This window comes from Cebus imitator, unplaced genomic scaffold, assembly GCF_001604975.1.
Source record: "Cebus imitator isolate Cc_AM_T3 unplaced genomic scaffold, Cebus_imitator-1.0 Scaffold11, whole genome shotgun sequence".
Taxonomy (NCBI): domain Eukaryota; kingdom Metazoa; phylum Chordata; class Mammalia; order Primates; family Cebidae; genus Cebus; species Cebus imitator.
The window spans coordinates 5,936,000-5,950,378 of record NW_016107326.1 but is presented as its reverse complement, the minus strand read 5'-3'; the positions used below and the strand labels follow the sequence as shown (position 1 = coordinate 5,950,378).

At 41.0% G+C, this 14,379-nt stretch overlaps 1 protein-coding gene across 2 annotated transcripts in view; it reads right to left on the bottom strand.

Annotated features, from left to right (window-relative positions):
• The window catches only part of SAMD8 (sterile alpha motif domain containing 8), a 57,297-nt gene that overhangs the window by 12,086 nt on the left and 30,832 nt on the right, over nucleotides 1-14,379 (bottom strand). For both annotated transcript variants that reach the window (XM_017549832.2, XM_017549842.2), the window contains exons 2-3: nucleotides 9,635-10,227; nucleotides 1,487-1,582 (exon numbers count right to left, since the gene is read on the bottom strand). In XM_017549832.2, coding sequence (XP_017405321.1) covers nucleotides 1,487-1,582; nucleotides 9,635-10,227 — 689 coding nt within the window. The remainder of the gene's footprint in view (nucleotides 1-1,486; nucleotides 1,583-9,634; nucleotides 10,228-14,379) is intronic.

The window sequence follows — 14,379 nt, the reverse complement described above, 5'->3', positions numbered from 1 at the left end:
CGGGGTTTCACCATGTTGACCAGGATGGTCTCGATCTCTTGACCTCGTGATCCACCCGCCTCGGCCTCCCAAAGTGCTGGGATTACAGGCTTGAGCCACCGCGCCCGGCCTAATTTTATCTTTAAATTTTTAGCTCACAATGCCTTGTTTTTTACTTAAATCTACTAATTCTTCTTGCCCATTAAACTAAGAAAGAAGCCCCCCATACTTCTTTTTTTTAATTAAAAAATTTCTTCCGGCTGAATGCTGGGTACACTGCTGGTGAGTTAGCCTTGCTCCACAAGAAGCAGTAAAAATAAATAAAATAAAATAAATAAATTATTTCCTTCATTATTTCCTTCATTTTTGGTGTAAGTGCCAAGAATCACTTTCCAATTTAGCAACTTTCTATGCCATCTGAAGTAAACCACACAGTCTATATGCACATGTTGTACAAAATAATCTTTTTTTTTTTGGAGACAGAGTCTTACTCTTGTCACCCAGGTTGGAGTACAGTGGCACAATCACAGCCCACTGCAACCTTGACCTCCTGGACTCAAGTAATCCTCCCACCTCAGCCTCCCGAGTAGCTGGGACTATAGGCATGTGCCACCACACCTGGTTAATCTTTAACTTTTTTTGTAGAGACAGAGTCTCTCCCAGGCTGGTCTCAAACACCTGGGCTCAAGTAATCCTCCTGCCTCAGCCTCCCAAAGCGCTGGGATTATAGGTATGTGCCACCGCGCCTGGCCAATAATCTCTTTTTTAATGGGCTTCCTCCAAGCAGAGAAAATTTCTTCTACCTAAACATCTGACCAAAGAATATCCTTGGAAGAGTTTCTATCCTTCTACAGAAAGAGACATTTCCAGTTTGTTTCTAAAGGAAGATAAAACTTTCTTATCTTTCTTTCTTTTTTTTTGAGATGGAGTCTCACTCTGCCGCCAAGGCTGGAGTACACTGGTGTGATTTCTGGCTCACTGCAACCTCTGCCTTCCGGGTTCAAGCTATTCTCCTGCCTCAGCCTCCCAAGTAGCTGAGATTTCAGGCATGGGCCACCATACCTGGCTAATTTTTGTATTTTTAGTAAGAGATAGGGTTTTACCATGTTGGCCAGGCTGGTCTCGAACTCCTAACCTCAAGTGATCTGCGCACCTCAGCCTCCCAAAGTGCTGAGATTATAGGCTTGAGCAGCTGAGCCTGGCCTCTTATCTTTCTTTAGATCAGAGGTGAAGGTGACCAGCCATACAGCAATGGTTGCCCTATGCCTAATCATCCTCATCTCTGATATTTCCTTGCAAAATGCATTCAGGATATTATTAAATATGTAGATATTATCTTAGGCTGACTCTTACTCATCGAACTCAAAACATTTTCTTTTGTTAATAACTATGTCACAATTACCATAGAAGAAAATTAACAAGCAAACTGCAAAGAGAAAGATAAGGTTTTATGACCTTGATACAAGAGTCAACACATGTTCAATCTTTTAATGGAGTAATGAGGTACCTGTGCTTGTGAAGAAGAAGAACCAGGAGCCAAATATAGCACAGAATCATGCCACATACTTCCGTCATGGCAAAGGCCCATGGGATTCTAGGAACGCTGGAACAGAACAAAATGATTTTGAATTGAAGAAGTATGGATGTGAATGATGCCACCCTTTTCCGTATGGTGCTCTTTTAATAATGACCTTAAAATTGGCTTTATATAACTTTTACCTCTTTCAGAAGATGATATTTAGAGAAACTGGGAGGAAAAAATCTGTGTCATAAATTACCCCACCTATCAGAACCTGTTTTTTTTTTTTTTTTGAGACGGAGTTTCGCTCTTGTTGCCTAGGCTGGAATGCAGTGGCATGATCTCAGCTCACTGCAACCTCCACCTCCCGTGTTCAACTGATTCTCTTGCCTCAGCCTCCTGAGTAGCTGTGATTACAGGTGCCCGCCACCACGCCCAGCTAATTTTTGTACTTTTAGTATAGATGGGGTTTCACCATGTTGGCCAGCCTGGTCTTAAACTCCTGACCTCAAGTTATCTACTAGCCTTGGCCTCCCAAAGTGCTGGGATTCCAGGTGTGAGCCATGGTGCCCAGCCAATCCTGCTGAATTTTATTTTTTTTGGGACAGAATCTTGCTCTGTTGCCCAGGCTGGAGTCTGGTGGTGGGATCTTGGCTCACTGCAACTTTTGCCTCTCGGGTTTAAGCAATTCTCCTGGCCTCAGCCTTCTGAGTAGCTGGGATTACAGGTACCTGCCACCACACCTGGCTAACTTTTACATTTTTAGTAGATACAGGGTTTTACCATGTTGGCCAGGTGGGTCTTGAACTCCTGACTTCAGAAGATCTGGCTGCCTCAGCCTCCCAAAGTGCTAGGATTACAGGTGTGAGCCACTGTGCCCAGCCCCTGCTGGATTTTAAACCTCTACTTTCATTTATTTTCCAAAAGCTCTTTTTCTCTGAATTTTCTTTTGGCTTCTCATTACTGTCACACAGAATGGAACATCTCTTATTTCTCATGAAAATATGAAAGTTGTTTTTTTGAAGTGTTCACCTGTTCCCTATTTTGTGTTTTCTAATTTACTTTTTTTTTCTGTTTGCATTAATGTTTTTCTCAGACGTCTGGTTTCTTGACTGACCATTCATATTTGACCGTAAAGTACTAAAAAAGATAATGAGATATTCTGTGGGCATAGACTGAGCTTTGTCAAGTTGTGGGTTTCACTGAGAGTGAGTGTACGGAGATCTGGTTGACTAAATAAGGATATCCCAAGCCGGGTGTGGTGGCTCACGCCTGTAATGCCAGCACTTTGGGAGGCTGAGGCGGGTGGATCACCTGAGGTCAGGAGTTTTGAGACCAGCCTGGCCAATGCGGTGAAACCCCATTTTTACTAAAAATACAAAAATTGGCTGGGCATGGTGGTGGACACCTATAATCCCAGCTACTTGGGAGACTGAGGCAGGAGAATCGCTTGAACCAAGGAGGTGGAGGTTGCAGGTGAGCCAAGATTGTGCTACAGCACTCCAGCCTGGGCAACAAGGTGAGACACCATCTCAAAAAAAGAAAGAAAGAAAGAAAAGGATATCCTATCCCAACCAGTTATTCAGTGTTTTTCTCTAGGTTTTCTAAGGAAAGGAATCTTATCCTTCGTGGAAGACTGGGGTTGGGTGAGAGAGGTGATAGGAAATAAGTCTGGCTACTTAAGGAAGAGCTAGAAGTCTCTGTGATTGGTATACAGACTTTTAATAAATCCTCTTGAAAACAGCACCTTTGTTCTCATCTGGAAATGGTATCCCTAAGTCTACAGTGCCTCACATTCAGCTTCTCTGGAGAACAGATCACTAGTCTTCTGTCAGAGTAGAGCAGGTCTAAAACCTTAAGTAGATTTTTTTTTTTTTTTTGACAGGGTCTCACTCTGTTGCCCAGTTAGCTGAGATTGCAGTGGCGCAATCTTGGCTAACTACAACCTCCGCCTCCTGGGATCAAGCCATCCTCCCACCTCAGACACCCAAGTAGCTGGGACTACAGGCACACTCCACTATGCCTGGTTAATTTTTGTATTTTTTGGAGATGGAGTTTCACCATGTTGCCCAGGCTTAGATAGATTTATAACCAATGCTCCCCTATTTAGCCCCTATCTGTACCAGGCCTTGAGTGATGGTTGGTACTTTAAACTTACCTCTTGGGCACTACTACCTTCCATCCCCAACTTCACAACAGGTACTTAGCTTTCTACTTTCCAAACTTTCATTATTAGCACAGTTTTTGCTTTCATGTGATCGTATTATACAGTTTCTTCACTCATTATTTAATATGCAGTCCATATTTGTTTTCCTAATTGTCCCCAAAATGTATTTTATAGCAGTATTTTTGTTTTCTTGATATAGGATCTAACTAAAGTTCATGCTGCTCTTGGTTGTCTCTTCAATTTCCCTTACAATTCCCCCTGGCTTTTGCCTGCCATGACACTGACATTTTCAGAGTCCATGTCAGCTGTCTTGTAGAATATTCCATGTTCTTGATTTATCTGATTGTTTCTTCATGATTAGATATAGGTTAAACTTTTTTGTTTTTGGACAAGATTATTGCAGAGGTGATGCTGTGGACATCACACCCAATGCACATAATGTCAGTTTGTCTCACCGTGATGCTACTTTTGATCACTTGGTTAAGATGATGCATTCCAGATCTTGCCATTGTGAAGCTACTCATTCCCTCTGTCACATATTAAGTAATATGTGAGATGAGACTTTCAGATCATGTGAATAAGCTCCCCCTCAGTGGGTTTTCACCTAATAGATTTTAGCATCTACTGATGACTTGCCTGAATACACTGCAGGAGGCAGAATAATCATGCCATCCACATTTATTTTGCCCATATTGTTCTTCAAGAACTTCCCCTCTCACCCCACTATTTTTCGTTTGTTTGATCCCAGCCCTGGTCTGGTCAATTTTTGTGAGGAATGGTATATATTTATTTGTTTACTCACTAAGACAAACAAAGGGTCTCGTTTTGTTACCCAGGCTGGAGGGCAGTGGCATGATCACAGCTCACTACAGCCTTGATCTCTTGGGCTCAAGTGATCCTCCTGACTCAGCCTCTGAAGTTGCTACAGGCATACACCACCACACCTAGCTAATTTTTAATTTTTTGCAGAGACTGAATTTCACTATGTTGTCCAAGCTGGGCTAGAACTCCTGGACTCAAGCAATCCTCCCTCCTGGGCCTCCCAAAATGCTGGGATTACAGAAGTAAGTCACCGTACCTGACCTGGGAATGGTATTTTAAAATCATGATCTGTGTGTTCATGGTGCTATTGTTGCTGAGGTTTTCCTGCAAATCATTTTGTATCAGTTCACAGAAATTGTCTTCATTCTTTTCTATGATTAAATAGTATTCCACTGTTTAGAGGTATGATAGTCTATTCAACCAGCTTCCCATGGGTAAGCATTTAGATTATTTACAATGCTTATAATTATTACACATAATGTCACATAAATACTATTGTGCTCATGTTGTTTCATATTTGTGGAGTACCTTCATGTAAATTCCAATACAACTCACATTCTCTCCTGAAACCATTATAATCCATTTTGCCCTTATTAACTCTTGTCATAGTCACTGAAGACCAACATGTTGCTAAAGCCAGTGGTAAACTACTCTCATCTTACTTGCCCTCTCAGCAGCATTTGATACAGTCAATTGTTCCTAACGTCTTAAAATACTTTTTTTATTTTTGCTTGGCTTCCAGCATACTATTCTCTCTGCCCATTCCCAAAACCTAGCCTAGATCTCTTTCTCTCTGTCTCTCTCTTTCTCTCTCAGTCTCTCTGAAGTTCTGTTTATATTTCCATCCTTACTTGACATCTGATTTTGCTATAAAACGTATCTTAAACCCGACATGTTGAAAACCAAACCCTTAATTTTTCCTCCAGGTCAGCTCCTTTCACAGTTTTCCCATCTCTGTAAATGGCAACCCCATCTTTACAGATGCTCAGGTTAAAAATCTTGGAATAGGCTGGGGGTGGTAACTCATGCCTACAATCCCAGTGCTTTGGGAGGCCAAGATGGGAGAATCACTTGAGGCCAAAGTCTGAGGCCAGCCGAGGCAACATAGCAAAACCGTATCTCTACAAAAGATTTAAAAATCAGGCAGTTGTGGCGGCACACACCGGTAGTCCTAGTGATTCAGAAGGCTAAGGTGGGAGATCACTTGAGCCTAGGAAACTGAGGTTACAGTGATCTGTGACTGTACCACTAAACTCTAGCCTGGAGAACAGAGTGAGACTCTGTCTCAAAACCAGAACCAAACAAACAAACAAAACCCAAACCTTGGAATAATATTTGACTTCTCTCTTTCTCTTAATTCATCAAATCCAAATTCATCAGCAAATTCCATTAGCTCTAATTTCAAAATACATATAGAATTTGACTCTTTCATACCATCTCTGCCACCGTTCTCATTCAATCGAACATCTTCTTTGTCTAGATGAATTTTTTTTTTTTTTTAGACAGAGTCTTGCTTTGTTGCCCAGGATGGAGTGCAACGGCGCAATCTCAGCTCACTGCCACCTCCGCCTCCCAGGTTCAAGCGATTCTCCTGCCTTAGCCTCCCAAGTAGCTGGATTATAGGCGCCTGCCACCACATCCGGCTAATTTTTGTATTTTTAGTAGGGACAGGGTTTTACCATGTTGGCCAGGTTGGTCTCGATCTTTTAACCTCGTGATCTGCCTGCCTCAGTCTCCCACAGTGCTGGGATTACAGGTGTGAGCCACCGACTGGCCTGTCTAGATGAATTTCATAAATTCTTAAATGATCTCCAGTTCCCCACCCACACCCCCAGGCTATTCCCAATACAACAACTAGAATGACCTTTTAAAATAGAAATTAGATCCCCCAACTCTCCTCCTTAGTACTTTCTAGTGGCTTCCCTTTTCATTTAGAGCGAAAGCTGAAGTCCTTACAGTGGGCCTCAAGTCCTTATACAATCTGGCTTCTTGTCTCCTCTCAGATCTGCTCTTCTCATCTCTCACTGGTTATTCCTTAAGCCTGCCAGACACAATCCCAGTTCAGATTTTTGCACCCAGCTGTTTCCTTTGCCTAAAAGTGCTATTTTCCCCAGATAGCCGCATGATTTCTTCTTTACTTCCTTGGGATCTTCAGTTTACATTTGGAAAAACGGTATAGAACAGGAGAAGCGATACAGGGATATAACAACTTCTTAACCAGCTTTCAATAAGTTCTCCTTACTTTAGTATCACCCCTTCACTCCAGTATCCAGAGCCTTGAGAAATCTGCAATATAAACTGGGTTGGTTCTCAGTTTTCCCCATTGCTCAAATTTTATAATTAGGTTAATTTTGGGTTTGCCAATTGCTGCTCATCCATCTGTCTTCCAACTTCCAAAAATGTATGGCTGTTTTCTCCTCTTTTATCCACTCCATCCTGTGGACTTACTTAAAAAACAAAAATAAAAAACTCTTTACTATAGTTTGCTGGGCATGGTGGCTCACACCTGTAATCCCAGCACTTTGGGAGGCTGAGGTCGGTGGATCATTTGAGGCCAGGAGTTCGAGACCAGCCTGGCCAACACAGTAAAACCCCATCTCTGCTAAAAACACACATACAAAAATTAGCTGGGTGTGGTGGCACATGTCTGTAATCCTAGCTACTTGGGAGGCTGAGGCAGGAGAATCGCTTGAACCCAGGAGGTGGAGGTTGCAGTGAGGTGACATTGTGCCACTGCACACCAGTCTGTACTCTGTTTCAAAACAACAACAACAGAAACCTCTTTACTACAGTTTTAGTTGGGGTTTGATAGGGAGCAAAATGTGACGTATACATTATTCTGGCATAGGAACATGGACATTTTATATTCATTTCATTTTTAAATACACATACTACAATGCACTTTTATTTTATTTTATTTTATTTTATTTTTTAAGACAGAGTCTTGCTCTGACACCCAGGCTGGAGTGTGATGGTACGATCTCGGCTCACTGCAACCTCTGCCTCCCAGGTTCAACCTTGGCCTCCTGCCTCACCCTCCTGAGCAGCTGGGATTACAGGCATGTGCTACCACGCCTGGCTAATTTTTGTATTTTTAGTAGAGATGGGGTTTGACCATGTTGGCCAGGCTGGTCTTGAACTCCTGATCTCGAACTCCTGATCTCAGGTGATCCCAACCGCGTTGGCCTCCCAAAGTGCTGGGATTACAGGTGTGAGCCACCATACCCAGCCAAGGCACTTTTAGAAGGGCAAAATGTTTTATAAAAAAAATACATGGGGCTGGGCGAGGTGGCTCATGCTTGTAATCCCAGCACTTCAGGAGGGCAAGGAGGGCAGATCATGAGGTCAGGAATTTGAGACCAGCCTGGCCAATATGGTGAAACCCCGGCTCTACTAAAAATAAATTAGCCAGGCATGGTGGCGGGTGCCTGTAGTCCCAGCTACTTGGGAGGCTGAGGTAGGAAAATAGCTTGAACCCGGAAAATGGAGGTTGCAGTGAGCAGAGATCATGCCACTGCACTCCAGCCTGGCGACACAGTGAGATGCTGTCTCAAAAACAAAAAAAAAACAAAAAAAAACAAAAAAACTAAAAACAAAAACAAGGGCCAGGCACAGTGCCTCATGCCTGTAATCCCAGCACTTTGGGAGGCCAAGGTGAGTGGATCACTAGAGGTCAGGAGTTTGAGACCAGCCTGACCAACACGGTGAAACCCCATCTCTACTAAATGTACAAAAATTAGCCAGGCACGGGGATGAGTGCCTATAATCCCAGCTACCTGGGAGGCTGAGGCAGGAGAATTGCTTGAACCAGGGAGGTGGAGGTTGCAGGGAGATGAGACTGTGCCACTGTACTCCAGCCTGGGCAACAGAGTGAGGCTCCATCTAAAGAATGAAAACAAAACCAAAAACAAACAAAAAAGAAAGTACTATAAATTTTTAAAAGATTTAAAAATAAAAAATGTGAAAATAGTTGAGTATTTGTTTTATTATTATTATCATTATTATTACTGGAGACAGGCAGGGTCTCGCTCTGTTGCCCTGGCTGGAGTGGAGTGGTGCAACTATAGCTCACTGTAACCTTGACCTCTTAGGCTCAAGTCATCCTCCCACCTTGGCCTTCTGAATAGTTAGGACTACAGGCATGTGCCACCATGCCTGGCTAATTTTTAACGTTTTGGAGAGATGGGGGTCTTGGTATGTTGCAAGTCTTGAACTTGTAGGCTGGTCTTGAACTCCTGGACTCACACAATCCTCCCACCTGGGCTTCCTAAAGTATTGGGATTACAGGCATGAGCCACCATGTCCGGCCTATTCTATTCTTATTTTTCATATGTTACACATATACTGTATTCTTTTTTTATGTATTCAGTATTTAATAAAAACAGCATGCTATCATTGAATCCATTTGTATTCTTTGTAATAGTTCCAGTTCATTTGATGATATGACACCATCAATATTTTTGAAACAGCAGAACTATATTTTTCATTTAAAAAAAAAAAAAAGGCAACCAAGTTCCATTTATTACAAACATCCTTCCAGGATACCCTTTTAAAATCTAAAGTACCCAAGGAGCTATAACTATACAAAAATAAATAAAGCAGTCCAGGCATGATGGCTCATGCCTGTAATCCCAACATTTTGAAGGCTACCGCAGGAGGATCGCTTGAGCCCAGGAGTTCAAGACCAGCCAGGGCAACACATTGGGACTCTATCTCTACAGAAAACTTAAAAATTAGCTGGACGTGGTGGCACATGTCTATAGTCCCAGTTACTTGGGAGGCTGAGGTGGGAGAATTGCTTAAGCACGACAGGCTGAAGCTGCAGTGAGCCATGGTTGTGCCACTGCATTCCAGCCTGGATGACAGTGCAGTGTGAGACTGTCTCAAAATAGAAAATAAAATACAATTAAATTAAATTTAAAAAAATGAAGCAGTGGTTTTTCTCATTCACCTAGGCTGAAGACCTAACTTACTCTTAAGTGAAAAAGGTGATTTCAAAGCATATCTTTTTATACCACCAAATAAAGCAAATGGAAAGTATACATCTACCTACCACAATAAGAAACAATATAATTATCATAAATATATCATCACTGCTGTTTTTGTAACAACCTCCTACAAACTTAGCACCCAGAAACAAAACTTACCTGTCTAAGAATATATCTGGGAGTGGTGGATAGGTCTGCATGTCAGGTACTCGCTCATGGACTATAACCATAATGAAAGATGTAAATCCAAATACTATAAAAACATATATACAACTCAGTATAGTCTTCCAGTACTCTGGGTCCAATCTTCGAACAGAATGTTTGTTTTTACCATTCATGTACTGATACTGATCAGAATTCAAGTCAGTGATGGGTCCGTCACAGTCATGGGAAAGCTCTCCATTACAGAGCCAGTCTGTACTCTGAAGAGCACTGATGAAAGGGGTCATGGAACCCATGGGACTGTCACTGTTGTAGCCCATCTCTTCCAAAACATCAATATGTATCTTCTGCAATTTTCGGACCGAGAGCATTAACCTTTTAATGTCCCCTAAGACTTTGATTTCCAGAGGAGGAGACCGCAGATCATATTCAGTCAATGTTAGCAATGTGATTCCATCAAGTCGGTGCTTATTGCATAAAACGTCCACATATTCAAAAAAGCCTTCATCCTTCAGCCACACAGCTACATGCTTGGTAGTCCAGCGGCGAATGCAGAGTTGATTAGGACCTGCCATTTCCTCTTCCACTGCCTGTCAAGAGAAAACAGGAAAACAAAACAAAAGCTTCAGTGTGTCCTAACAATTTCTTCAAAGACAAACACACATAAATATACCAGGAAAAGGCCAGGTGCAGTGGCTCATGCCTATAATCCCAGCACTTTGAGAGGCTGAGTTGGGAGGATTATTTAAGCCCAGGAGTTCAAGATCAGTCTCGGCAACACAGCAAGTCCCTATCTCTATTAAAAAAAAAAAATTTAGCTTGGGCATAGCCTGTAGTCCTAGCTACCTGGTAGGCTGAAGTGGGAGGATCACTTGAGTCTGGGAGGTCAAAGCTGCAGTGTGCCACTGCACTCCAGCCTGAGCAACAGGGAGATCTTTTCTCGAAAAAAAAATACACACACACACACACACACACACACACACACACCCCACACACACACACCCCCATCCCCACCCCAGAAACAGTAATTTACTTACACTATCCTATTGGCTTCTACAGTAAAAGAAACAAAAATTATTCAACAATGAATGATTTTCAATAGATTAACATACTAATAATTTTATGCATATGACTCCAATGGCAGAAGAAAAGTTAATAACCAAACATTTTTACAGAAAGACATTTTACAAATGGCTTTTCCACAGCATCAGTTATAAGTTAATTAAAAAGCCTACTCGGGCTGGGTGCAGTGGCTCATGCCTGTAATCCCAGCACTTTGGGAGGCTGAGGCAGGCAGATCACGAGGTCAGGAGGTTCAAGACCTGCCTGGCCAACAAGGTAAAACCCCATCTCTACTAAAAATACAAAAAATTAGCTGAGCGTAGTGGTAGGTGCCTGTAATCCCAGCTACTTGGGAAGCTGAGGCAGGGGAATCACTTGAACCCGGGAGGAAGAGGTTGCAGTGGGCTGATTGTGCCACTGCACTCCAGCCTGGGCAACAGAGCAACACTCTGTCTCAAAACAAAACAAAACAAAACAAAACAAAACAAAACAAAACAAAACAAAACAAACAAACAAAAAACCCCACACCAGTTCTAATACAAATGTTCTTTTTTAAAAATCTGGATATTAGTTATACAGATCTGTTCCTTTTGCGAAAAATTCATCAAGCTGTATAATTGTGATCTATACTTTTCTCTATATATGTTATGTTAAACTTTATTTTCAAAGTCTTGAAAAACCAAATAAAACATCAATACAGATGAATATCCTTCTATCCTGAAGGACAAATGAATGAGGACAAAATCCTCTTCCTTTCCTCACAATATAATAATTCTTGATTTGAGTGTTTATTATGGCCGTATAAATGCATTTTTGGCTATGAAAAACTTTCTGTGCTTCCTCATAGTGAGAAAAGTAAAAATCTGGTACTGGTCCGCATTCTTTTTCTACCCACATAAACTCTTGCCATGAAGACTTATAATCACTTGGCAAAGGCAGACACTTTGTCTACATGAGCACCACTTGTATCATCAAAACTATAGTATTTAGAAAACAAGAAGTAAGCTTGATAAAATCCACCCACAGATGAATGTCAGGGAAATGTCAGTTAACCATTAAGCATTTATTTCGTTATTACTAAAAGCAATTTTAATTTTTGAAAACCTTAAGTCATATTTTGTTTCACAAAAGAACTTTTATTATCGACCCACATAGTTTCTGTCTTTGAAAATTATCACATCCATTTACAAGGAGTCTTTAGTTTTTTTAAAAGTTGTCTAATTCTTACGCACTATGGAATAACAAAAACTCTTATTTCACTCTTTTTAGCTATAGCATATCATCACCACCTCAAATGTCAAAGAATTAAGATTTATTCACTTTAACACACGGAACTTACACATTTATGTGATATATTCTTTTATATCATTTATTATATCATATACAGAATTCCATTAGAAATATGATTTTGCTGTTTCAGTTCACATGGATAACGAGATGGTTTCACCCTTCCTACTACACATACCTTCTTTTACCCAAGGTGTGCTCTGACTAAATTACTTCATCCTTAAATATCCAACAAGCACATGCTATAATCTCTGTAGTAGTTATGATACAGCAAATCTGAGAGACAAGTTTCTTTCATATAAAACAAGGCCAGATTTCTTCAGTCACATTATTCTAGTCTGCTATTCCCCTTTCTCTAACAACTTACCACCAATGGGTTCCATGTCACTCCCATTCTTAAAGCATTATTTGTTAGTACAGTTTCCTCTCATACTCTGTTCAAAATGATTCTTCTCTTCTTTCGTATGTTTTTTTTCCCCGTGTCTTAGCTCCCCAGTTCTTTACAACCTCAATCAGGCTAACAGGCTTTGATGCTGATGTTTTAGAAAATATGAGTTACACATAGAAATCTCTTGGAAGTCTTTGAGCCTGCTGTGGGAATGCCCTAAAAGCATGATACATTTCACTGTTCTGCTTTATCAGGTCAGTGCATGCCCTTTAATTGTATGCTACTATATAATAGTTAAGAGGCCCATACTAAAATCCTACTTAGCTAACACTGTGAGAGCCTGCATGAAAGAGGTATATTAAAAGATGATAAAAAGCTTTAGGGCTCATTTAATATTTATGTTGTACCAAGGGAATTACAGGGAACCGGAGACTTTGAATGACAAATACAAATTGATAAAACAAGGAAATTAGATTAGTAAATGTTTAAGAATGTTAAAAATTCAGCTTTTACCAATAATTGATACAAATAAATGGTATGTTAAAGGACATGTGCTTCTGGCTAAGATTTAGTAACAAGGGCCAGATTTATTCTCTCACCTGAAACAACCAAAAACAAACAAAATATATGGAGAAAAAAAAAGTTTCAAGATACTGGACATCAGGAAAATCCCTGAGAGGCAGGAAACAAATCAGGTGAACCCTACTGCCCTAGGTTATGGCCTTGAGTTTCCTAGCCACAAGAGGCACAGGATGGGAAACTCATGTTAGACCTGGCAGGCTCACTGACTTGAGGAGATGGAGCTGACAAGATGCCTAGTGTTTCTGGGGCACAATACTGGAGAGGAGATACACAGACAAGAACTCCAGAGATCTGCAGATCTCTCTTTAATATTTAGCTGAATGCCTATCAGCACATCTATGTAAGGCATTCCAAGAACAAACCAAGAACAAGGAAAGACCACCCAAATGAATTCCCAGTACTCACATAAGGCCAAGAAAAGTGCCTATTCCAAATAGCCAGATTGAAAAAAGGTCTCGTGATTCATGCAGCTTTGGGTAGAAAACACAGAAAGATCTTGCCATAGTAGTGAGGCAAAACTAACCCTAAGGCAGCAGCTCTTAACTAGGGGCAATTCTCCCCACTTCTCAGAACATTTGGCAATGTCTGAAGACATTTTTGGTTGTCACAACTTTGGGGGGTGGATGCTGTTAAACATTCTATATCTATATAATGCACAGGACTACCCCTTTCCCTAAAAAAGAATTATTTGGCCCCAAATGTCATGGTGCTGCTATTGAGAAATCCTACCCCTGACCTAACATGTCTCTGGGTTCATCCTAACAAATCTTAAAAGGAAGACTCAGATCAAACTGTGTTCAAGTATTTGAACAGCATGCCACCAAAAGCTCAAGAATATTAATAGAAATGCCAAAGTATCCAGAGCCCAACAATGAATTCATAGTTCCTGACATCTAGTCAAAGATTATCAGGCATGCAAAGAAGTGGGAAAGTATCACTTATAATAGGAGAAAAGTCAATCAATCAAGAACTGACATAGATAATAAAATTACCAGATAAGGAAATTAATACAGTTATGATAATTGTTCATTACATATGTCCAAAAAGTTAAATGAAGAAATAGACACATAATGGCCAGGTGGTGGCTCACACCTGTAATCCCTGCATTTTGGGAGGTGAGGCAGGAGGATCACTTGTGGCCAGTTCAAGACCAGTCTAAGCAACAAAGCTAGATGCTCCCCTACTCCTGCCCCCTGCACCATCTCCACAAAAAAAGTAAATAGATACATTAAAAAAAAGACCCAACTCAAAGTACTGATAAAATGATATTATCTTAGACAAAAAATACCCTGGATGGGACTAATAACTGATGAGACACTGCAGAAGATAAGAGCAATACATGTAACTAAATAACAATAGAAACAATTCAAAGACACTGGCTGCAATCCTAACACTTTGGGAGGCTGAGGTGGGAGGATTGCTT